We start from the raw sequence: 26601 nt of genomic DNA on the forward strand, positions 1-26601 counted from the left end.
TATCTCATTGTTCCTAGTTTTCTGAAAACAATAAGTGAAAATTTCCTCAAGTTTTTGCTACCATATCTTCCAAATGTTACTTCATTTTCACTTATGACTCCCTGCTTTCCTTCTATTACAATACACTTCCCTTTAATCTGTATGCTGGATCTCATTGTCTCATAGTCTGTCAGCAACCTTGTAATATTTTCTCTCCTTAATCCTTAGACCTTTCTCTTTTTTTGTTAATTTAGTTTCCATAAAAGTTTATTCTCCTATCTCTGATTTTATTTTTATTTTTATTTTTTTAAATTTTTTTTCAACGTTTTTTATTTATTTTTGGGACAGAGAGAGACAGAGCATGAACGGGGGAGGGGCAGAGAGAGAGGGAGACACAGAATCAGAAACAGGCTCCAGGCTCCGAGCCATCAGCCCAGAGCCTGACGCGGGGCTCGAACTCACGGACCGCGAGATCGTGACCTGGCTGAAGTCGGACGCTTAACCGACTGCGCCACCCAGGCGCCCTCTGATTTTATTTTTAAGAAAATTACCTCTGTCCACTTTCTTCACCATTCAACTAACTTATTCTTAATTTACCCTTAAAATCTTAGTTTATTTTTTAAATTCTTTAAAGTTTATTTATTTGTTATTTTTGAGAGAGAGTCAGCAGGGGAGAGGAGGGGAGAGAGGGAAAGAGAGAGAATCTGAAGTAGACCGCACTCTATCAGTGCAAAGCCCGATGGTGGGGCTTGAACTCACAAACGGTGAGATCATGACCTGAGCTGAAAGCAAGAGTTGGATGCCCCAAAATCTTAGTTTAAACATCACTTCCTTGGGGATGCTTTTGTTGATTTGCCCCAGGGCAGGAAAGGTGTCCTTTTGTATCCCCTTATTGCACCTGCATTCATTCATTCATTCATTCATTCATTCATTTATTGTAACAGTTATCACAGTATAAAGGTATATTTGCTACTAATGAATATAGAGATCTTTCAAAATCCCTTTGTATCAGTGACTCAAATCATTTTAGTCCAGCTGTGATTTTAGTGTGTGTAATTACGAAGTGGTGAAATTGTTTTCAAGGTCAAATTTGACTTCATTCCTTCCAAACTCCTTCATGAAATGGTGGGTTTCGAGGAACATAGTGGTTGTATTTTTTTCAGTCATCAGTTTAATTTAGTGGCTGTTTGAGCCATTTGTCCCTCTGATAGCAAGCAGCAATCTTTAATGTGAGTTCAGGAGAAGGAAAAACCACTTGAATATATCACTTATTTTAATATGTTTGGTAAATGAATTTTAAAGTTGTATAATTTTTGTGGAGTTTCATAGGTAGTTTGAATTTAAATTAATAATGAGTTTAGGTAAGTTATTTTACCTCTGAACATCTGATTCTTTATCTGAAAATGGTTTAACACAATATACATTATAGAGCTTTTGTGAGGTTTAGTAAAATATACACACATACACACATATATAAACACATACATACGTACATAAAAACTGAAATGCTGGTTGGTATTGTTATTACTATTAAGATGATTAAATGACTATCATTAACCCTCATGACATCAATAACTGTCATGAGCTAGTGAGGAAAGAATACTTTTGGCTAGAACATAAAGAAATAAGGATTCTGAGGACAATAATTTTTCAAAAACGATTAACTGCTGTTTTCTGACATGTGTAAAAGAAAGAGAGGTTAATAGAATTAAACTTTTGCACTAGAGTACAGGAAACTTGATTCTCCTTTTGAGCATTTAATTAGCATGATACTTTAAAATTGCAGCATTGAAATAATGCAGGGATTCAAGCAATACGAAAATCAGGCAAGCTTTTTATACTCTTTATTATTGAGGTGAAATAAATCTGTTTTATAGAATATTGCCAATCTCAGATGGAGTTGAATCCTATATATTTAATATGCATTCTTATATTTAGATCTTGTAAAACTAAATGACTTTTAAAGGTCTACTTAAATCTATTCTTAGCCAGTTAGTGGTTGCATGGCTCACAATCCTGGAATTGGCAAAAGTCTCTGATGTGTGCTCATGCATGTGTGTACATATATATGTGCACACACACACATTCATCAATTGGTTATTTTATTGATTAAAGTGACAAAATGAAAATAAAGCTCAATTGTTAGAGATTATCCATTCTCTTCTAAGAAGAAAAAGCAATTTTCATAGCAATCGACCCACTCATGCTTATAAACAGTATAATAAGCAAAGGATATGTGAGAGTGTTTTATAACACAGTTTGTTCAGTCCATGCAATAAACTTTTCCCCTTAAAATAAAAGCAAATAACATTCAATTTTTCAAGTTTATCCTGTTTTGTGTTTCTGTTTAAAAGCTCTTTTCCAAAGGATATTTGATTTCTGTAAATCACAACCCTGCCTTGGTTTAGTGCACTTTCCACTGTTGTTACTGCTTTCCAAAGACCTGTTACCTAGCAACTGCATGGAAGAAGCTTCTAGTATTTTAAATCATACAAGAGCTCAGAAAATACTGAGGCAGACTTTTAAAAAAAGATTCTGACTTGTTAAAATGTAATTAACAATTTTATTTTCCATAAAGTAAAAGGGACTTGAAAATAGATTTGCTTCATATGTATCTATTAATTTGTATACTTAATTATAATGGCTTATCTAAAAGCCTTTGAATTTTTAAAATAATAAACATCACAATAAAAAAGAAACCAAACATTTCACATAATCCTATTTTAAAAATCATAGTCCTTGAAAACTTTCCCACTCCTTGAGGTAGTTAGTATTAACAGTTTGGTTCCTGTTCTTACAATTTTTTGTTTATTCAGACATATATGTGAACATATGAACATACATGCAGAAGTCAGCATTTTTATGGATCATGTTTTAATTCTATAACAATAAATTTATGTTATATTGTTTGGCTACTTAAATTTTTTAAATATATTATTGGCATTATTTCAAGACAGTTTATTGAAATCTTTGTTTTTAATATGCATGATTGCAGTGATACATAGTACTTGTTTAGAATTTAGATCAGCATTTCATAGTCATTGTTTACTTTTCTCCTCAGAAAATATGAGGGGTACCTGAGTGGTTCATTCAGTTAAGTGTCCAATTCTTGGTTTCAGCTCAGGTCATGATTTCGCAGTTTGTGGGTTCGAGCCCCATGTCAGGCTCTGCGCTGGCAGTGCTCAATCTGCTTGGGATTCTCCCTCTTTACCTCTCTCTCCATCCTGCCTGTGCTCTCTCTCTCTCTCTCTCTGTCTCTTTCTCTCTCTCCCAAAATAAATAAATGAACTTAAAAACAATTCTATGAGGCATATTCTATTATTATTCACATTTAAAAATAAAGCAGATTAGGCTCAGAGGGATCAGTGTTTGCCCATGGCTTGGCCCACTTAGTGGTGGTGACACCACTTGATCTCATGTGTTTATGCTTTAACAGCAAGCCACGGACAAGAAAGATCTAAAGTAAATACACAGAAACTTCAAAAGGTTGAGAATATATGAGATGCACATAATTTTGAAAGAGGAAATGCTTTCTTCAGCAAGGGAGGGAAACGAGAAGCCATAAAGAAAAATGGACAGATTTTATCATTGCTAAGGAGTTATCTCTGTCTACATAATCAAAACTGGGCTTTTGCCATATATGTGGTCTCACCAACAAGAAGGAAGGAGTTTAGGAAAAGTGGTTTTGCCCACAAAAAAACAATACAGAATTTGGACAAACTTAGTCATGTGACCATATCTAACGAATGGGAAGCTGGACAATGTAATTTTTACCTGGGCAGCCATGCACCCAGCTAAAATTTGGGGATGAGTGAGAGGAAATAAGAACTTCTATTACTGAAAGGAAGAAGGAGAGAATGAATATGGGTGACAGCAGTTGCAGCCACAGTTCAAATCCTTATTCATCTAAGCATTTGTGTACAATATTTCCCTTTACATTAAGATACTCCTCCATTAACACGCACACGAATAAATTAGTTAGCTGCCTCCACCCCCCATCCCATATGAATATAAAATAGTGAAACAAGATAATTGTAATAAAATATTGGTGTTTGGAAAAAAGAACCAGAGACACACAACAGTTATTGGCCCATAGCAATGATGAAATCCTGCGGGACATGAATGGCAGAGATCTTGCAGTAAATTCCTTATCAGATACTCATTCTGCTCTTAGAGAATAACTCTTTTGTCTATTCATAACCATGTCTCCTTGTGCACTATTCTCTGTGGCCTTAGAGGAAGTTCAAATTGGAGCAGATTTCTTTCATTCCTTTCCCTGTGTCAGTAATTGTTTTCAAAGTTCTTCTCCAAGAACTCTCTTAAACCTGCCTTATTTACTGGCTTTTGTTGTCCTGTTCATGTCTCTTTTTTGATTATAATGGCAGCTACTTTGGTATCACTTGAAACAATAAGTTTGAGTGAGAAGGCTGCACTTTAATCTGATTCTTGCCACAGGTCTGGCTTTCTTGGTTTGGGAGAAATGTTAATGGAAGGCCTCTGATGAAGACGCTGGAAGAGTATCATCTGGTATTTAGGGTGCAATTCACTTTTTGGTTCTGCAACTGTCCAGATTCTTGGACTCTTGATTTGGCTTTCTGGCTTTAAGCAAACAGTGCCCTACTTAAGAGAGCTTTATTCCTTTTTCTCTCTGCTTGCAAAGTGATCAGTTCTTACCTGAGGTCATCTTTCTATATGTGACTAAAGTCAGCAAAGTGCTACCACCACTCATTAGTGTTCTTATCCTTTCCAAACATGTTTCTAGACATGTTTCCATAGATATGTTGTTTCTGCAGATAGAGTGGAAAATGGATAATAAGGAAAAATAGCACTTCTGTTACAGGCATAATTCTACCTTATACATTTCAGTAGTACTTAAATTTTATGTAACTTTGTCTTGCATTTGTAATTATAAAATTATTTGATAAAAACTGGCAGTTTGTGACTTGAAATATCCCAAAAAGGAAATACTAGTAGCTGATAAAACAATTGAGCTGAAAAACGCTCATTCTCCATGTTCACTCTCATTCTTTTCCAAACTGCTTGGTTATAAGATTCAATGATACTGGTAGCCATGAAAGTGATTCTCTCAATGACCTAGACTTGTGTACCTATAATTTCCCTATTATATATGTTCTTGTTCACCATCCTAACTCAGCATCCACATCCGGAAACACACTCTACAGATCATGTTATTACCTGTTAATGTGACGCCGCTCCCCCCCCCCCCCCCCCCCCCCAATCTCTCTTCTTTGACCGCTGCCACTTATCATTCCAGTTCACATCCTCTAATCGGGAACTCCAGCTAACTCTTCACTACACTGGGAATGACATTCATTGTTTCTACCAAATGTTCACTATTAGTTACAACTGCAGATACTGCCTTCTGTTCTTAACCTGTATGAATTCCATAGCACACCATTATAATCCATTATTATAATTCATCCTCTGTTCATTGAACTTCTGTACATAAGTTAGACTTGTTTGTCAGAAGTTAACGGTGGTGAATTCTTTTTGACAGAAGACGGTGTTTACTTCCACACACTTGAATGTGGCCAGAGGAAACAAAATAAACGAAAGACAATCTGCAGACTATTCCCACTTTACATTGATCATCCCTGATTTCTTAAACAACTATGCTGTATTTTCTTCTTTCACTTCCATCCTCTTACTGAATCATCATTTCCACCTATTCCACCAAGAAAATAGAAATGTAAGAAGAAAAACAAAATTTTCGTAAACTTCCACCTACACATCTACCTACCAACCTGTATGTACACTCATATGACCTACCTTCTTTCCTGTTATTATAGATGACCAATTTTAGCAACAATGAGACAGAGAAGGGTCATAAAAAGATGGTATAGTATGAGAGTAAGATTACCCAAATTCTGGCACTCTATGATGTCATTTTAAAGAATTTGAAATATATCCTGTAAGTGTTAGGATTCAAGAATGGTCATTAAACCATTGGCTAATCAAACAGCCCTATCCAGTCATTGGTGATAATGGAAATGTTCTGTATTTGCAATGTCTGATACTGTAGGCAGTAGCCACAGATGTTATTGAGCAATATATTGCTATTGAAATATGGCTAGTAAGATGGAGAAACTGGACTTCTGTTTGTATTTTGTTCTAATTTATTTAAATTTACATACCCATATGTGGCAGTGGCAAATCTCATTGGACAGCACAGTTTTACAAGGGTAATAGGTGGAATGCTGAAGAGTTGGAAGACAAGAAGAGCAATTAAGAAGTTATTGTTGCATTTGTCTAGGTGAAAGATAATCAGTGTTTGAATAATGATTCAGGATCCCTTAGTGTAGTTCTAAAATCCAGAAAATTCTAGGGGAAAAAAAGCATTCCTGTTGTTAGTGAGATCTGACCTGACCTGAAATTATATGGTGGCAATTCCAACACTGAATTTTATTTTTTCCACTAGTATAGATGTTGACACATTTAACTGCAGAAATAATATTTTAAAGCATAGGTTGCTTACTAGATGTATTACATTAGGTAAGGTAGATGAGGCACATTGCCTTTCTAAAATCTAAAAAATAATAATAAAATAAAATAAATAATTCTAAGAGTGGATATCTGGCCCTTAAGAATTATGGATAAGGATTGGAAGCCTGTAGCAAGTCAGGAGAATGGAATGGATAGAGACGGCTTTAGTGATATCAGTAAACCTTGGCTGTCGTATGACATTGGGAAATGAGGGTCAAAGTAGCAGGAAAGAATCAGTTTCTCAGTTCAGGTTAGGGGACAGTGATTAGTATTTTAAAAATGTCTCAGAAGGAGTCATATATTTGAACTAAAGAGGGAGAGGTCTAAAGATATATTCACTTCTGTTTTACAGAGTGGGCTTCAGTTTTCTGTAATTTATGCAAAAGAATATACCTAGTTGAATATTCTATCATATTTCCCTGTGTTGATCAGCCATATTGACTAAATCAATTTCTGTTTTATGAAAAGAATACTGACTTTTTTCTTTTTATCTAACAAGGAATCCCATGATAATTATATATTAACTCATTTGTCTAAGACAGTGGTTTTCAACCAATGGCATTTCAACCAGTGCCTCCTTTATACAGTAAATATTTTGTAACACTTCCTTTTCTACCCTGGAATGAAATTCAGAGTGAATATAAGTATCTATATAAACACATTTAAAATAATAAATATATTAATCATAATTTGAAGGAGAATAATAATGTATTTCAATACGTAAATGTGCAGGTATGAATACTCAAGAAAACACAATGGAAAGGAGAGATACTTGCACCATTAAGTATGTGCCAGCTACTGACATTGCTAATATTAGTAATTAAACATCTTAAATTTGTATAAATGACATACAATGCCAAACAGAATAAAATATATTTTCTCCTAATTTACACAGTAGTTGTGTTCCTAGGTAATTTAGTATACAGTTTTGCCCCTTGAACAACATGGGTGTTGTTGCGCCAACCCCTTACTGCCCTCTCCCCTCCCTTGCCACATGCCTGGCCCTGCCCTGCACAGTCAACTTTTGATTCCTCCAAAACTTTAATAGCCTACCATTGGCCAGAAGCCTTACCAATAACATAAATAGTTGATTAATGCATATTTTGTATGTTATGTGCATTATGTACTATATAATTACAATAAAGTAAGCTAGTGAAAAGAAAATGTTAAGAATGTCATAGGTAAGAGAAAATACATTTATAGTATTGTACAATATTTACTGAAAAAAATTTGTGTAAGTGGACCTGTGCAATTCAAACCTGTATTGTTCAAGATCTATGTCTACTGAAACAGTTCCAAACATACTCTGTATTTATGTGCAAAATTATCTCCACTAATGTGCGCTTTGCTGATGGGCTAATAGACACTGTAAAAGCAGTAAAGAAAAAAGAGAGAGGCAGAAACATTGTTAGCAGATGCTTGATTTTTCTTTTTTTTTTTTTTTTGATGTTGAGTAAATCCTGAGATGTAACTGTAGCAATTTCTTCCATAAAATGTAAAAGAAAAACTAAATAAATAAGGAAATGAAGGAAAAAGAAATAAATAATGGGCTCTTTCATATGTTAACTCATGAAACCAGGAGTAAGTTTATTATTTATCTGTCCAGGGCATTTGCTGCACGATTTCCCAAGTAATTTTTTATGTTTCTTCATCAATAGTGTTGGGTATGTGTTCATTGTATAGATATCTGACTCATCTACAAATTCAACCTTCTGTTTCTTACTTTAGCTAAAACTATTTTCTGAGAATATTTATTATCTTAGAACTTTACACATTGTCTTTACTTCTAATGCCAGCTCTAATTGTTTACTTGGGAAGGGAAGGTTTTTTCCCCAAAGTAAACAATACCTTGATCACTTCTCTCAAATATGACTTCTGTGGAAAATTGCATATCTGGCATCTGAGCCTTCCTCGCTCTATGAAAGTAAGGGACGTGGGCTGAGTACCACCCCCCCGCCCCTTAATGTGGCCTGTACCCTCTCATGTACCACCATGTTTGGCACTCTATTGTTTTTATGTAACTGAACTTCAATTGTTATTTTTTATGTTTCCTGATTGGACCCTATCATCTTTTGAGTTTATGACCGTAGGTCTTGAGGTCAAAGTACAATTAAACTTAAATGTATTTTAGCATTAATCTCTATTGCTTGATATTATAGTTGTTTTGATTGTACAAAATCTATTCCTATGTTATGTATATGTTATCTACCATGTCATTTAGTAATTCTGTGTGCTGTGTGACTATGAATTTGATAAATTGGTAATGCTTTAAATCAATACTAATACATTTCTACCATAGAATTTTTATCAGAATTAAATGAAACTTTATACAGTCCCTGATTTATTTTCCAGACTGTACCTCAAATCTATCTGCCTCTCATCTGCTTGTCCAGAAGAGGCATAGGAAAAGTAAGCATTTGCCAAAGGCTGCCTATTTCACTAATGACAGAACTGGGGCTAGAATCCCCTTCCCTCTTGATCACTTAACTCATAATCTAGTACTCTCTCTTTTGAAACATTTTTTCCTGGGGAAAATTGCACACGTAAAAGCATCTCTAAGACAAGTGTCTTTGTGTTGAAACTTTTGTAATTTTATTTATTGTTTTATTTTAATATTATTTAAAAATACTACTATCCCAAGGTAAATTATTCTTATTTACCTATTTTATTTCAAACAGATCATGTTGTTTGTGAAGAAGAGTTTAAATACGCCATGTTAGCTTTAAACTGTATTTGCCCAGCAACATCTACACTTATTACACTTCTGGTTCATACCTCTAGAGGGCAGTAAGTATATTTTTTCTTTAAGATAATGCATTTTAAATTATAAAAAAAAAATAATATAAGTGTAGTTATGTGATTTAGAGGTACAGTAAGCCAAGATATACAGCTAGATACGTACTAACACTTGTATTTGTGTGAATTATCTTCATATGACAGACAGATGGATACATAGATAGATGGATAGACAGACAAATACAGACCTGTGAAGGGGAAGACCAAGACATAGAAAATTGCCAGAGATTTGCTGTTTTTTTTCTAATGAATCTTGAGATAATTTGTTTCATCTTAAATTCTAAGTGTCTACATCATTTGTTAAGTCTAGGATTAGGGCACTGTTTCTATTTTTGAGATACTTAGGAAATAAAATTTTATAGAAATGAGATGATGAGAATCATTAGTATGAGATCTGAAAGCTATTTTCTCTTCTATTCCTAAGGTAAGTTCTTATTTCAAAGCTATATGTACATAATTGACATCAAAATTAAATTTTTATAATTATTACAGAATAACAAAGTATTTGATAAAACTAACAAATGTAGTATAAAAGAAATCACTTTTCATATGCATTTTGAGGTAGATGATGGGGAGTCATATCATCAGACCAATTTGTTCTATGATAGAGTTTGTATTTGACTCAGATGATCAAGGAAGGTATAATCAGTGAGTACAGTCCCCACTCTTATTTGAAGAGACAACATTGCATTGCATTTCATACCTTTTCCTATTCTTTATTTGGTATTTTAGACAAAATGTTGATTTTATAGGAAAATTTTACTGTGGTGCTTGTGATTGTGATTATTTAAATTTAGTAAGTTAATTGATATTTAAGTGAAGTGCCAAGTCAAATAAATCAAGAAAAAATGAAAATTCTTTTTTGGGATTTAATACCAGGTGGAGTAAGTTGCTAATTGGAACTAGCAAATGCCCTGCAATATGTCCAGGTAGATTTTACTCTCTTACCTCTAATTATGTCTCTGCTCTACTGAGATAGTAAGATTGTCCAAGGATTAATTTTCTTAAAGTTCTAAATGAAAATATTTCTATTCTGTGCATTTGTAAGCCTTTAATTTGTGCAGTGGAAAAGATGCAACAGGGTCATGAATGAATTGTTTTTCTTTGAAGAAAGTATGCAGCATTTTGATGAAATTAAACACTGAAACTATTTTAACACCAATGAATGGAACATTCACAGAACTCATCACATGGGCTCATTATTTTGCCACACCCTTTTTGTCATAGAATCATACAACTTTAGAACTGAATATCTAGTCTCACTTTATTGTTGTAGAAAGGATAAAATGTGCCCATCAACACTAACATACATCATTACTCATAGACTGGTTGAATTATGCTGTTCAAGTCACAGTAAATACTATTTATTGGCACATACACTATTGCCCTAGTGAACAAATGCACTTGATATAAGCTAAAAAAGAATTTTAGTGACCCTTAAAATAGGACTTTTCCCAATATACTTTAATGAATTTTGTCTCATTAAAAAAGAATGTTGTTGAAGACCTTGTTACCACATAATTAAGGATTGTCCATGAATAAAATTGACCAGCAAAATTATGTCACAATAAATGTGATAGTCCACCAGCATAATTTTCTTCATAGCAACTTTATTGAGACATAATTCACATGTCATAGAATTCAACTGTCTACAGTGTACGATTTAATGTCTTAGTGTATTCACAGAATTGTGCAAACATCACCACTATCTAACTCCTGAATCTTTTCATCACCCCATAAAGACATGTTCTATCTTTTAGTAGTCACTCACATTTTCCCACAACCCTTTCATCCCCACACAATCACTAGTCTACCCTGTCACCATAGGTTTTCCTATTGTGGACATTGCATATTGCATATAAATGGAATCATACAATATGCGCTTTGTTTTTTGTTTTGTTTTGTGTTGTGTTTTTGGACTGGCTTCTTTCACTTGACATAATGTTTTTAAGGTTCATCTGTGTTGTAATATGCATCAGTACTTCATTCCTTTGTACAACTGAATAATATTTCATTATTTGGATATATCATATTTATTTTTTATTCATCAGCTGATGGATATTTGGGCTGTTTTCAGCATTGTAAATAAAAATGCTTTTAACATGCATGAAAAGATTTTTATGTGGACATATACTTTCACTGCTTTTGTTTATACTGCAGAGTTACATGGTAACTCTGTTTAGGAACTGCCAGAATGTTTTCCCAGGAGACTTTAACATTTTGCATTCCCACCAGCAAGGTAGCAGGGGTCCAATTTTTTTTTTTTCACAATCTCAGCAACACTTGTTATGGTCCAATTTTTGATTATAACCATCCTAGTGGATGCAAAATAGTGTCTCACTATGGTTTTGATTTGAATTTCATTCATGGCTAATAACCTTGAACATTATTTCATCTGTTTATTGGACATTTGTATATCTTCTTTGAAGAAAAGCCTACTTAGGACCTTTGCCAATTTTTAAAAATTGGGTTGTCTTTGATTATTGGGTAGTAAGAGCTTTTGTATTTTCTAAATTCAAGTACCTAAATCAGATATATACCATCACTTGAACATATATAATCATCCAAACAAATCACTCAGTTTAACATATCTAATATATTTTATTAAATGTATTGTTTGACCAAGTATTTGTATTGTCTTTTGTATTATGCATTAACTGAAGATATAGTCAAGATTCACCTATTAACAGAACATGTTTGAAATTTTGCCCTTAAGCATCAGCAGAAATTAGAGAGTTTAAATATACTGAATTCATAATAAGAGAACAAACTTGGGAGGTGAATTAAGTAGTATAATGGGGGAAATGTTGAATAGTCTAAGAAATGTTTTATGCAAGGATTATCAAACCCTTAATTGAAAACAAAGCTTACAATTAATGCTCAATTTCTCCACTTTAAAAAGGAGAGATTATACTACTAAAACTTCATTTTATAATAAATGGTGATTTTACTACAAATAGTTGATATTCACAAGCTGTTGTGTACTATATTAGTTGGTAAGAAGTGAAAAGAGAAATTTATACTTTAGGATCCAACAAGCTGAGAAGTAAATATAATATAAAACATGTAATGGTCTAATTTAAAAATATATCTTTAAATAAAGTGTTATATAGATTATAGTATTGAGAGAAAATAATATGAATTCTGAAACAAATGAGATAAATCAAGAGTTGAGATCAAAGATCAGCTCTTTCATGACAGACCTGCCTTAGTTCACAGTGATAATGGAGTTCCTAATTCAGCTCTAGGGATAGACTCACCCACTCAAACACCTTTGTCCTTTTCTTAGTTCTCTTCTAGCCAGTGGAAATGGGGCAAAGATGGAAGTCACATATTAAGGATGAATTGCTTACCTCTGGACTTTTATAGAAAAGGAATATTAATTTAAAAAAATTCTATCTTATATTTTGGAGTCTCTACAGCAACTTAGCCAATACCCTGACTAATATAGCTTCCATGGCTATTAGCACTCTTAACGATCTTATGTTCTTTCTTCTTGTATATTAATATATTCATTCCAGTTCCAGTTGATGTATAAGTCATAAAGTAACTTGTAGATGACTTCAAATAAGTGGTTTCATTTTATTCATTGAGAGTTTCCTCTGTATTTTGGCACTTCACTATTTTCCCCCCTCAGTTCATTTGCATTTGAGTGTTCAGTGCAGTTGGCAGTGGTATTCCTTATTCTTGATTAAGTTAACGTTTTTATTTATTCAGCAGTCTTACCAGGAAGATGAACGTAAGTTTATTCTTTGGACAGAAATTACTGTAGGCTGTTGGACATCGACCATGATGATTTTAAGCAAGGAAACACTGATATCAGGCCAGTTGATAGATACTCATCTGACCCATCTTGATGACATTTCATCCTTGTCAAATTGAAATTTTTCTTTTCTTTTCAATTTATTTTCATTCAAATAATATTTCATTATTCCGTTGAAGAGGTTGAATTTTTGGCCTCAGTGATAATCAATGGGAAAGAAAGAGAGAATCGCTAAGAAAAATACTGCAAAGTTAGAATTTACAGAACTTGGCTACTGAATAGATATGAATGTAGGAAAAAGGAAAGAAAAAGAAAAATCTCTAGACGTGTGTCTAGATGGTGGAGAACTATAAAACATGTGGTTTGATAGAAGAAAAAGGAGTTTAATATGAATATATTTGCCTCCTAAACAGATATACTTAGTGGTGGTAATTACTGCTTCTCTTGGTTCCTGAGGTGGGGTCAGTGCTATTTCGGGTCCATGAAATAGGGGTCAGGTGAAAGTAGAAATAGTGGGGATTTGGGAGAAGTGACAACTTAAACTTTTCTTGTTAGGTAACAGGTGGAAGAAAAGGGGAGCAAATACAGTACAGTGCAGTGGAATAAACAGGAGTAAGGATTTCTAAAACAAACCAGATAGTAAAAATATAGATGATTTAAGATGGATGGATGCTGAGCAAATGGGCTTGGTAGGTCACAGGTCTCTGGGGACTTCTGACAAAACAATTCTGGACAGTGGAGACTTTCTCATTTTGATAAAAGGTGAACAAACAAAGAGATGGTAAGAAAGCGAAGCCTGGTTGAAGGCTACCACTTCATTAGGTTTGTCCATGAAGATGAGAAAGAAAAATAATGAAAGCTCTATTGCACAGAAATGTTAAGGACAGCTTTTTCTAAATATGTTTCATGCACATCTATGTGTATTTATCTGTTTATTTTCTTTTTGCTTTTAAAGTTTAATTAGTAGGGTAAGTACCAGTGAGGAGACAGAGATTGAAAATACAACCAGAGGGTAGGGGATGGGATCTGGAGAATGTCTGGAATATCTCTACTTAGTAAGGAGAAGAATCGTTTCTTCCTTAAGAATGGTAAGGAAAGGGGTAGCTTACAGTAATTTTATTTATGCACAATAAAGAATATTACACTGGCTAAAAATATGTTCTGCTGTACATAACAGCTAAAATTGAGGGTGGTATTTTATTTTATAAGTGAAATATCTGGGGATCAGCATCTAGAGCAGCTTATCTGACTCAACAGTGCACCCAGTTCTTTCCATTTTTTTTTTAAATTACAACATTTTAGCCAGTAGACTTAATCCTCAGGATTCTCTCATTGTAATCACAAAATGTCTGCTTTGGTTCAGGCTATTCTCTTCTAGGTAGGAAGAAGGAGAATGACAAAGGAGCAAAGTATTGCCAACTGAGACTATTTATTAAAGCTTTCCATGAAGCCCAACCATTGCCTTTCCACTTTTTAAGATACAGTTATAGTTTGCATATTAGGATATGAGTTTGATTCTACTTTTGTCTATTAGCAATGTAAATAATTTTAAATAAAAAAAATGTGTGTATATATATATATATACATATATATGCTTTGTGTACATAGACATATATACACACATATTTACTTACATTTGTATGTTTACTTTTTTAAAATAATTAGGTTATATATCACAAGAACAAAAGATAAATCAAAGGATCTTATCTGAGGGTATATTGAATCATACAAATAACTGTGAAAGCCTAAGTTTTATATGTGAAATACTGTGAAGGTCATTGCATCCTATTAGAGGGGGAGCTAAAATGTGGTGACACAAACTTGGCCCTATTAAAAAATATTGTTAAGTATATCCATAGTATAGTTGCTAATTATTATTACTTCTTGATAGTTGGCCTTTTACCTGAATTTTAACATATTAACTATCAGTGAGCCAAACCCAAGCATGTTATTATTATAAAATATGTGGATCAGAAACTTCTCTCATTAAAGTGACAACTAAAACTGGACTTTCTGGGAACTGCATATCCTAGTCACAACTAATATTCCCTCTGTTTGGTAGTGTTTATGCCGCAAATGGGGCTCATAAATTCAGGGAGGAAATGTGACAGAGATAAAAGATCCCCGGTTCTGGCAGCTTGAAACAGTTGACTCACTAACTGGGAGAGTTAACTAACATGGAACCGATTACGTACTCCATTTAATTCTCAATCATTTTCTATGGAAAATTTGAGCTAATAATTTTCTCATCCATTACTTTATTCATTTATTTGACAGTTATTTATTGACTGCTTACTGTGTGACAGAACCATTCCAGGTGTTGTGGTTTCCACAAGGAAACCAACAGAAAAATTCCAGCTGTCATGAAGCTTTTATTCTACTTGAGGAGACACATAGTAAACAAAAATAAATAAGTTAAATATATAACCTCTCTTGGAAGGCAGTAGTGCAAAGGGAAAAATAAAGCAGAAAAGAACAATGGGAAGTTCAAATATGGAACAGTGTATCCAACTTAAATAATAGAGTCACGGAAGACCTCATCAAGGTGTTGATATTTAATCAGTGACCTGAGTAGGTTAAGGTAGTGAGCCATGTAGATTATTCTGAGATGTGAGTCTCCACTCTGAAGGAAAGGCAAAGACTCTGAGATACAAACACATCTGATGACTTGGGAAACAGCAAGTAGGCCAGTGTAGCTATAACCAAGGGATGAGAAAGGTAGTAAATGCTGAGATCTGACAGGGAAACAAGGGCCTTCTAGGTCATTATAAGGGTGGTGGCTATCATTCTAAAATGAAAAAATCATTGAAAGAGTCTGAGCAAAAGAGTGGTAGGAACTGAATAATAAGAGGAACAAACTCATGGGCTTCTTGGTTGAGCAAAGCAATCAAGAGATTATGGGGATAATCTAAGCCAGAGAAGTTAAACCTTGTTTTGGCAAGGGCACAAGCATGTGATGAGAAGTGCTGAGATTCTAGATGTATTTTGAAGGCATTGTTGTCAGCAGTTTTTGATTAGAGTTGGGGCAGAAGGAGAAGAGTCTAGCGTGAATGCAGAGTTTTGGACTGAGAAGAGTATAATTGTGATTTACCGCAATTAAGGGGACCGTGGAAGATCAGGATTTTTATTGTAGACACGATCGGTTTAAGATACTTGTTAGACTCCCTGAATTGTGTCCAGTATACAGTGTGGAGCTTAGGGACAGTTCTACATGGATGATAGAAATTTGGTTGTCATCAGCATACAGACACTTTAAAACCATGAAACTGGATGAAGTCCCTTCACAGGATTATTTTGAGGATTACTTATAGCCATGCCAGACCATAGTAGGTGGGGACTCTTTGGTTCCCTCACTGGCTGTATTCACCTGTGTCAAGGGAGTCAGATTTTATGTGCATCAAAACTATTTTTTAAAATTTGGTCGGAGACAGTTTGAGGGTGGCAGGAGAGTTGCTTTAAAGACAAAGCTGGACACCTAGAACCATATACGTATTTGTGATGGAGAAGAAAAAGACTCAGGCCATGCACACATGTATTTTATATGTAAATTAGAATATGTTCAAAACTTTGGTTATTTTTTTGAACGAAGAATGACATGAATGAACACTATATATCACAGTCCTTCCAAGCAATAAACAGTGAAGGTGTATAATTTACCATGGCCAATCTTTTGAATCACTGTCTTAAGACACAGGGTTCCTTGGTGTAATGGTTAGCTTTCTGGACTCTGAATCACTGTCTTAAGTATTACAGAGATGAGGACTACATATATTTTGAAAAAGATGACTCAAATATGTACAATGTGAGGCATTTTACTCTCAAGCAATATATTATATTATTCAGTCATGGAATAATTTTTATAGAAGAAAGCCAAATAGAATTGTAGGAGGTCTAAAAGTATTTTTCTTCTAAAAATATATAGGGTTTTAGTGACCTTTTCAAAGTTTGTTTGGAAGAAATGCATTATAAAAATAACTAAAATAAGAAAATTGTTAAACTCAGTAAAATTATTTTAAAATTTAGCAGAAGAGAAAAAGATTAAAAAAATCAGATACCAGAGAAAATGGTTAAATTGTATGACTATAAACAGATAACAGTTGCTGGCAGATTCAGGTAATGATAATACATCATTACAAAGTGTTACAATAATTTTATTTTGATTTACATGGCCACAAAAAAGAAGACTTCAAATACAAATCAATTGGTGTGTGATATAAATATATATTTTAAGTATTTTGAATAAATGAAAAGATACAAGAATTCCAATGATACGTTCCGTAAATACATAGTAGAAATAAGGGAGAAGCAAAATTGCTTTTATAGTTTAGTAAAATCAATTTTTAAAAAGTTGCAATTTCATAAATATGTTCCCCGGCAGGGTTATTTCATAAGAAGCCCTTCATTAAGGTACCGGGTGAGTGTGTTCTATCCATCAATGGGATCTGGAAACTGCATATTTGGGTTATTATTGCAATGCTTTTTGTAAAATGAAAGCTAAACACTATTAAATTTTGTCTGTTTTCAATGTAATTGGTCTCTTTAAAAATAGAACACCTTCATTTGTGGTTATTTCCTTAGCTTGCAAAATTTTATCATACCTCTAACCACATGCAACGTGTTTGTAAAACTATAGAAAAATAGTCTTATTCAGCTTTCTATCATGAGCATTATAATTGTATTCATTTAAACTTAAGTGAAGTTTAGGATTTCTCAGGTAACTATTTCACCAGAGATTGCTTAATAGTTTTGGGAAATCTTCAACCACAGTAGAAACACATTAAGCCAATATGCAGTGAAATTAATTTCTGTGTGTGGCATATAAATAGTGGTTTTGTTATTTCATAGAATTGCCAAATTTGTGTTCCAAGGCACAATTAATAATGCTTTTGGATGGATGTTAGTAATTTTCCTGAAAAATAAAATTACGTGCTCAAATAAGATTGGGAAATGCTGGATTACATATTAAAATTTTAATGGCTTTAAAAAATCTTTTTATTTTAGGTAAATTTAGACTTACAGAAAATTGCAAAAACAGTCCAGAGTTCCTACATACCCTTCCCATATTAACTTCCCTTAATGTTTACATCTTACATTATCATAGTGCAGTTTTCCAATTAACATTGGTACAAGTGACTAAATTATTGGCCTTATTTGAATTTCACCAGTTTTACCATTAATATCCCTTTTCTGTTCCAGTATCTTTTCCAAGATCCTGCATTGCATTTAGTTGTTATTTCTCCTAAGCCTCCTCCAATCGGTGGCAGTTCCTGTGGATAAGATTGGAATCAGTATAAACTCATGACATTTAATACACATTTATGCAAAGATAGATTCAGGAATATAGATGTGTATCTCTATGGGTCTGTGGACACATACACATATAATTCCTAGCTCTGTTTACTTAGAGAGCTTCGAAGCAATGACAGCTCAGTAGCACTTAGCACACTTTAATGCTCACATCTCAGTTACTAAACATAATTCTTTAATAAAAACAACCAGGGCTCCTTGGGGAATCAAGGATTGGTTGAATCCAGGATGAGGGCAGAGAAAGTGTAAGAGGAGTCTGGAAAGTCTTTTGGTGCCAGAAATTAAGGAGTTGCTCAGAAGAGTGTGAGGGGTCATCAAAATGACACAAGAAGTAACCTGAAGGAGTTCCTAATAAGCCAAGATGGGACAATTTGAGAAACAAAATAAATAATGATAACATTAGATTTTGACCCATAAAATCAAGTAAATACACTGATGTAAATAAGCAGTGGGATAAATAAATAAGTGGGAAAGAAGGAATAGCTCTTTCTTACTTAAGAATTCCAACTAATAAATGTAGAAGGAAGAGAGAAATAGGAAGTCATTATTAGGCAAACAGTTGTTGTAGACACAATCATCTAAAGGGTGCTAATATTAGTGGGTGATAATTTAAAGACAGCCAGGATCCCACTGTGTGGTTTCAACATGCCTGTCCATGATATTTGATAACTATGAAAGGAAAAATTACAATTTTATAGTGAAATAACCTTCTAGACACTGCCTTAATCAAGAGATCAAGGTAAACATCACCTTGATCACCCACAAAAAGAGATGTCAACTTCATGTAATCCCTATGATGCACTAAGAAGCACATGACAGAAAAAAAGAAGTACATGACATAATTTCTTTGGTATTCCTGCCAGCATGTTCTGATTATGAGAAAAACATAAGACATACCAGTATTGAGAACATCCTACCACATAATTGACCAGTACTCTTCCAAATTTCAAGGTGGTGAAAGACAAGGGGAGCCCGAGGAACTGAATATTTCTTTTTAAACATTTTTGTCAGCTTTATTTGAGAGTGATTTAAATATTTTAGATAGTATTTTGACTGGAGGAATTCTCCAAGCAAAATCTTTAAGAAAAAAGTATATCTGGAGACAACAAAGAGCAGGGTCAATGGCAGGTAGGGCAATATTTTGTATATATCTTTTTGTTGTTGTTGTTTTTAGGTAAGCTCTACACCACAATGTGGGACTTGAACTCACAACCCTGAGATCAAGAGTCTTATGCTCTACCGACTGACCCAGCCAGGTGCCCCTATTTTGTTGTATCTTTGAACCTAAGCAGAACTATAGGGACCTGGGCTAGAGATTGCAGAAGGCCTCATTGTTTCTCTGACCTCAGATGAAAATTAGCCATGAGACTTCCTTTGTCTGTGACACTCCAACATCCAGGAAGTCCTTATTTTCAATACTGTGTTGAGCAAATAGGCAAATCGAATGTCTTTTACCATCTCCAGAAAAAGGACCGAGACAAGGGAGGGAAGCACAGACAGAGGTACAGATTAAGGTTGGAGAGTTTTTCACCTTTTAATACTGAGCTAGTCACAGAGGGCCCAGGGAATCAGTTGCCATGAGAGAGGAGGAGAAAGTTTCTTAAAAGTAAGATTATAGTTACCACCTTGACTGAAAGAAAGGAAAATGAAAAAAAAAATGTGAGGGTGGGTGGCGGGACAAGCTCAAGAGTTACCTTTAGTTCAGTTGGAAGTTTCGCATTCCAAAACTGTGACAGAAAATTATGTTTCACAATCTGGCAGATCTAATCCAGTCACCCTCTTCCCGTACGAAGCTAAAAGTAGAGTGTTTACAAGGATGACGGGCACTTGGTTTTCCTTTAGAGCAAAACATAATTGTTTTCTCCAGTTCTGATGTTTGATTGCCCTGTTTCAAGTCATTGTCACTTGAAGTATAAATCTTGAAATTTATTTGATAGAACTTTCTTAAACCCGAGGCTCTATTTCCGTTAACATGTTGATTGTATACTTTTCAGTGCTTTCAATCAGAACTGAGAATATTAACAGGCTTTTTTTCTCTCCCACCAAACCTCAAGTCTCCTTTCCATCCTTAATACCTCACACCATTAGGAACCTAGTAACTTACTGCTACTCAGACTTCCAGACAAGAAAGGAAGGCCATAGAAAGGGCTTTTACATACTTCCTTCCCCTGTCCTTTGCTTTTCCACTACGGAGCGTGAATTTCACTGCATCAGGAAACTACTTTTTCTCCTAAAACTCTTCCAACCTCACATTACCCTGCTCTAAAGTGCTTCAATTTTCCTGGCCATTGTATTAGTTTACTAGGACTGCCATAACAAAGAAACTGGGTGGCTTACATTTTTTTCTTTCTTTCTTTTTTTTTTATTTGAGAGAGAGAGAGAGAGAGAGAGAGAGAGAGAGAGAGAGAGAGCCCAAATAGAGGAGAGTGGGCCAGGGGAGATTGAGAGAGAATCCCAAGCAGGCTCTCTGCTCAGTGTTGAGGAAAGTGGGTGGCTTAAATAATCGAAATTCAATTTCGCACAGTCCTGGAAGTTGGAAGTCCAAAATCAAGATAGTGGCCGGTTCGTTTTCTCCTGGGGCTTCTCTCCAGGCTTGCAGATGGCTATCTTCTCATTGTGTCCTTACGTGGTCTTGCCTATGTGAGCATGTATCTCTCAAGTCTCTTTGCGTGGCCAGATCTCTCTTACGAAGACACCAGATTGGACTAGGGCTCACACTAAGAGCCCCATTTCAACTTAATTACTTCCTTAAAGGCTCTGTCACATTCTGAAGAATTAAGGGTTAGGACTTTAACATACGATTTTGTAGGGGGATGAAATTTATCCATAACAGCTTTGGAGTTGGGAGATACCATGGGTTTTGTTGGGACACATCTATAGATTGTTATTATTTCCACTAGACAAACAGTTCTGCTGGTTCTGTGGAAACCATTTTTTCATCATGGAAATTGAGGAAGATGGCATTGTCTGTATTTCTCTAATAGTCATTTTTCCATTTCTCCCATGAAAAACGTTTTTAAAAAAGGACTTCAAGATTAGAGGTCTGAATGGAAGTAATCACAAGAGAGATGCTGCTTATTTTTCTTTCATGTAAGTTAACGTGTACTGAAAATCTCCACAGAAATGCATTTTATTCGGTGTGTCTAAAATCTACCTGATTACCTGAGAAATGCTTTTCTAAGCATACCTATTAAAAGATCAATTGGAACAGTATTTTATTAGACATATTTTGAGCAATCTGGATGTTGCTCTAGTCTGGCAGTCCGCTGCTTGGAAAGCCGTTAGCAGCTCATCATTCATTATCAAATTAGATTCAAATATGTCCATTTAATTTAAGGCCCTCTATACTCCAGTCCTAATTTATTTTTATATCCTTATCTCCCATGATTCTCTTATATATATCATGTTCCCCAAATAACATGATCCTAAATATACTTTGCGGTTTCCACCTTCTACATCTTTTTAAAAATGTTGATACTGTTGCATTGAATTCATTTCTTCTGGCTTTTCTGGAGGCTTTGGCTAAATCAAAAATTCTATTTCCTCATGAATATTTTTAAACTTCCCAATTTAATGTGATTTTTCATTTTTATGAACTTGCATAGAATTTTAGTATACCCTGCCCGAGTATGTATTATGTTTTTTTATGTATCTATTTTTTCCTGCTTAGTAGGCTATAATTTCATCAAGGTAGAGAACATGTTGTACTCATTCTTATGCCTTCTAAGATGTTTTTCACAGCATGGATGCTCAATAAATATTAGTTAAATAAATGAAGTAAAGGATTCACTAAGATGATTCATTGAACCCCTTGCTTCAAACTAGTTTATGATCCACATGCCTTTGTCTGCTCTCCCTCATGAGACTCCGTTGAAATGATGACAGAGAAATAAAAAATGATAAGCTTTCATTAATGAAAAATAAGTGAAAGGTGTAAGAAATTTCAATGAATTTCTGAGAGATGGAAAAAGGACTATTTTCTGATGAACTATTCCCTACCTCCCAGAAGGATTAGAGGCTGATGCACCAGGACAAAATGGCAGCTCCCAGTGAGGCTCTAGGGTACATGATCTCTAGAAAAAGAAAGCAAATCTTCATTGAATTCCTGTGTACTGTACAAGTTACCCTTTTCCCATCTATCATAGTACCATTCCCTTGTAGTTAAGTTTAGTCAGACATTTATCACTGGGAAAAATCAGATTTTTTTCTGAAGAAATTAGAAGAAAATGTCTGAATTATATGCTAGTAGACAGGTTGGAGTTGGGGTTCAATCTTCTATAATTAGGCATTTAGTGGCCCCAGACTGAATAGTGTGATCCCTTCCTGTTCACCATAAAGTGTAACCTGCCACTTAACAAAACATTTACAGACAAAGGAATCCGTTTAATATCCCTATACCTCATACTTAGAAGTTTGAAATATGGCTCCTGCAATTTGTTGACTATCAGCATGCAGTATGAAATTAAGGAAATAAATCCAGCCAGATGGAAACAGCTATCTCTGTTCTCACTGGAATTGTTTTGGATCTATAGGCAAATAGGAAAATTTGGTCTTACGCTCACCAGTTTAAAAAAAAAGTCAAAATTCAAAAAGAATCAAATATATTTTTTGAAACAAAGTCTCCATAAACAAGAAAATATTTTAAATATATTTTTAATAAATAGAGAAGTATACATAATAGTTTAGAAGAATATTGAAGGTTATAAAAGGATGATGATGACTGTTTAAAGGAATAAGATGCTGAGGAAATTTTTTTTTGTTTGTAGAATTTTTATTTTTCAGAATCTTTAACTTAAATGTCTGTTGACATTTCTGGAGGATTGGATTTTCTTTGTAATAATAAGAAAAAACCCATAACAAATAAGGACAGATCTAGAATAGTTTAAAATAATTACAATTATTCTCAGGAAGATTTAAGAAGACAAGAGTTATGGTGTACAAGTAGAAAGTAAAAAAGACCTTTTGAAATTGACAGAGTGCTGAAATTAAAATTTAATAAAATTCAGTAAACTCCTACAACTCAACAGCAAAATAAATCTGATTAGGGTATGAGTGGAGGATCTGAATAGATATTTTTCAAAGAAGACATAGATGGCCAACAGGTACATCAAAAGGTGCTCAACACCGCTAATCATCAAGGAAATACAAATAAAAACCATAACAAGATTACCACCTCATGCTTAGGCTATTATCAAAAAGACAAGAAATAACAAGTGTTGGCAAGGGTGTGGAGAAAAGGGAATTCTTGTATACTGAAGGTGCTAACGTAAAATGGTGCAGCCACTATGAAAAACAACATGGAAGTTCCTAAAAGCAAATGAAAGATAGAACTACTGTATGATCCAGCAATTCCACTTCTGGGTATTTATTCAAAGGAAATGAAAAGACTAACTTGAAAAGGTATCTTGCATTCCCATGTTCATTGCAGCATTATTTGTAATTGCTGGGGTATGGATATGGCATAAGTGCCTATTGAATAAATGAACGGATAAGTAAGTTGTGCTATGCGTGTGTGTGCGTGTGCACACACAGAGTAGAATACTATTTAGCCATAAGAAAGAATGAAATCTTGCCTTTTGTGACAATGATGGACCTGAGGGCACTACACTAAGCGGAATAATTCAGATAGAGGAAGACGAATATCATAGGATCTCACTTATAAATGGAATTAAAACAAAAAACAAAAAACAAAAAACAACCCCAGAAAGCCAGCCTCATAGATACAGAGAATAGATTGGTGGTTGTCATGGTGCGGGCAATGGACTTGGCAAAATGGGTGAAAAGGGTTAAAAGATGCAAACTTAGTTATAAAATAAGTAAATCATGGGAATTTTATATACAGCATGGTGACTATAGTTAATAATCCTGGGTTTCATATTTGAAAGTTGGTAAAAGTAGATCTTAAAAGTCCTCATCCCAAGAAAAAAATTCATAACTATGTATGATGATGGATACTGGACCTTTTGTGGTGATCACTGTGCCATATATACACGTATAAAATCATTATGGTATATACCTAAATTTAGAATAATGTTATATGTCAATTATACCAAAATAAGAATTTTTCAAAAAAAAAGTTTTGAAAGAAATATCATAGAAAGTTTGAGGATTGCAGATAAAAGGACAGCGATAGAATGCATAAGAAAAAGGATTTGCAGTGCAGGTCAATCCAAGAGAAATAATATCTGATTTAGTGGAAGTTCCAGAGAACATGGAGAAAATGGAATGTAAGAAATTATGACGGAATAAGGGAGATTCAGATCTTTAAACTGACAAGAGTCTCTTGCTGTAAATTATAATGAATGAAAAAGAACTATACCTAGATGCATACATAGCATTGCCAAATTACAGAGCAATAATGGTGAAGAAAAACTTCTTAAAACTTGTACAAATGGGGGGAAATCTTAGTATTGACTAGTGTTCTTAACTTTATACAAGAGTATCTACTTAACAAGTTTAATTGTAAAGAGATTTATGGAAGAATATGGATAACACTGAGCAAGAAAGTTGACCTCTATTTTGGCTAAACTGACACAAACAACTTCCCCTGCTACTCCACACAACTAACCAGGTAAAAATCCTAGAACCATACTACCTCTGCAACAAAACGGATGCCACTTGCCTGTCCGTTTCCTCATTTAGCTCTCTACCAAAGTAAATCCTGCATTTGTGTCTGATTGATGGGACCCAGGTCACATGTCTGCATCATAGCTAAAACCAAAAATTCCTAAAAGTTATGGTCAAGATAAGAAAAGTCAGACACTGGGTCTCAGAAAAAGACTACACTAGATTAAAAGCTACATGTACAATGTGATATGGCAAAGGAGGTATCTGTTTTCTCTCTCCCAGCCGAAAAATAAAACAAACCGAAACAAACCAAAACAAAACAACAACAAAAAATGGCAATCATAAACTCCCAGAAAAAAAGGAACTAAAATAAAGCCAATTAAAGTGTGCCATAATACTGAATAACATGTTGGTTGGTAAGGAAAGAGTAATTTTTAAAATAGTCACTATTGAATAACTTAGGGTACTATGGTGAAGCTTTCATAATTATAGAATTCCCTTTAGCTCCTAAGTGAACTATGTTGTAATAATCATAATAATGTGATCACAGCACAGTTTCTCTTCTTTTCCAGTTTTATTGAGGTATAATTGACAAAATCATTGTGTAAGTTTAAGGTGTACAACATGTCCTCTCTCTTTTTTTTTAAATTTAATGTTTATTTTTGAGAGACAGAGAGAACTAGTGGGAGAGAGGGAGAGAGGGAGACAGGGAATCTGAAGCAGGTTCCACACTATCAGCACAAAACTCAAGCCCACGATCCATGAGATCATTGACCTGAGTGGAAGTCGGATGCTCAACCAGCTGAGCCACTGAGATGCCCTTCTGTTTTTAATCTTAAGCCATTGACTTTTTGCAGCTAGTGAACAAAGTATAAATATTTGTAATTTCAACAATGTAGAAAAAAATTGTACAGCGAATAACGGTTTAGAATAAAAGTAGGGAGAAGATGGGGAAGGGAAGAGGGTCATTAATATCCTCAGGTTACATAATAGAAATCAAGACTGGATATAGTTAGTGTAACAGAGTTAAAGTGTGTTATTTAAAGTTAAAATGTAACTAGTGGGTCTGAAGTTTCAAACCTAATCACCAATGAACCAACTTATGTTAGCAGATAGGTTTTATTTGGCCACCAGCCTGATGTAAATATTTTTTTCTTTTGATTTTTTTTTTTTTTTGAATTTGCCTTTTCAGCAGGCATGTAACAGCCAACCCACCCAAGCCTGCACACTCCCCATTGTGTCACATCTGGCCTGATTTAAGCATTTACTTTACTAACCTGCTCTGTGGACACTAGAGTTGCAGAATAACTCTGGAAGAGGAATCCCAAAGAGGAATTAAAAATGGTAGTATCGTTATCTGAACAGCACCTGTGGGGACTCTCTTGTGAGATTGTTCTTTTGTCTCATACCTCAGAGAAGGCAGTCAATAGACAGTGCCTAATACTGATTATAGTGATAAAGCTTCAGAGCATTATCATTAAGAAATACCTTAAAACTCTGCATTAAGCTGAAGATTTGGAAGCTTTTTCTTTCTTTTTTTTTTTTTTTTGGTTAAAATTTGAGGTTTGGATGAAATAACATGCTAAAAATAGCACTGAGTTAAAATATTGTTATGTTTTGGCCATTAATTCATTGTATAAATAATAAATTCATGCATCCATACAGTATAAGGCACTGTGTTAGAA

General features: G+C 34.3%; 1 protein-coding gene across 9 annotated transcripts in view; it reads left to right on the top strand.

Annotated features, from left to right (window-relative positions):
• Positions 1-26601, top strand: part of KCNT2 (potassium sodium-activated channel subfamily T member 2) — a 364447-nt gene that overhangs the window by 218624 nt on the left and 119222 nt on the right. For all 9 annotated transcript variants that reach the window (XR_009254514.1, XR_009254515.1, XM_058702129.1 and 6 more), the window contains exon 14: positions 9162-9270. Coding sequence is in view for 7 of the 9 variants with exons in the window: in XM_058702129.1 (XP_058558112.1) it covers positions 9162-9270 (109 nt within the window). In the remaining 2 variants the exon portion in view is untranslated. The remainder of the gene's footprint in view (positions 1-9161; positions 9271-26601) is intronic.

The sequence above is a fragment of the Neofelis nebulosa genome, chromosome 15, assembly GCF_028018385.1.
Source record: "Neofelis nebulosa isolate mNeoNeb1 chromosome 15, mNeoNeb1.pri, whole genome shotgun sequence".
Classification (NCBI taxonomy): domain Eukaryota; kingdom Metazoa; phylum Chordata; class Mammalia; order Carnivora; family Felidae; genus Neofelis; species Neofelis nebulosa.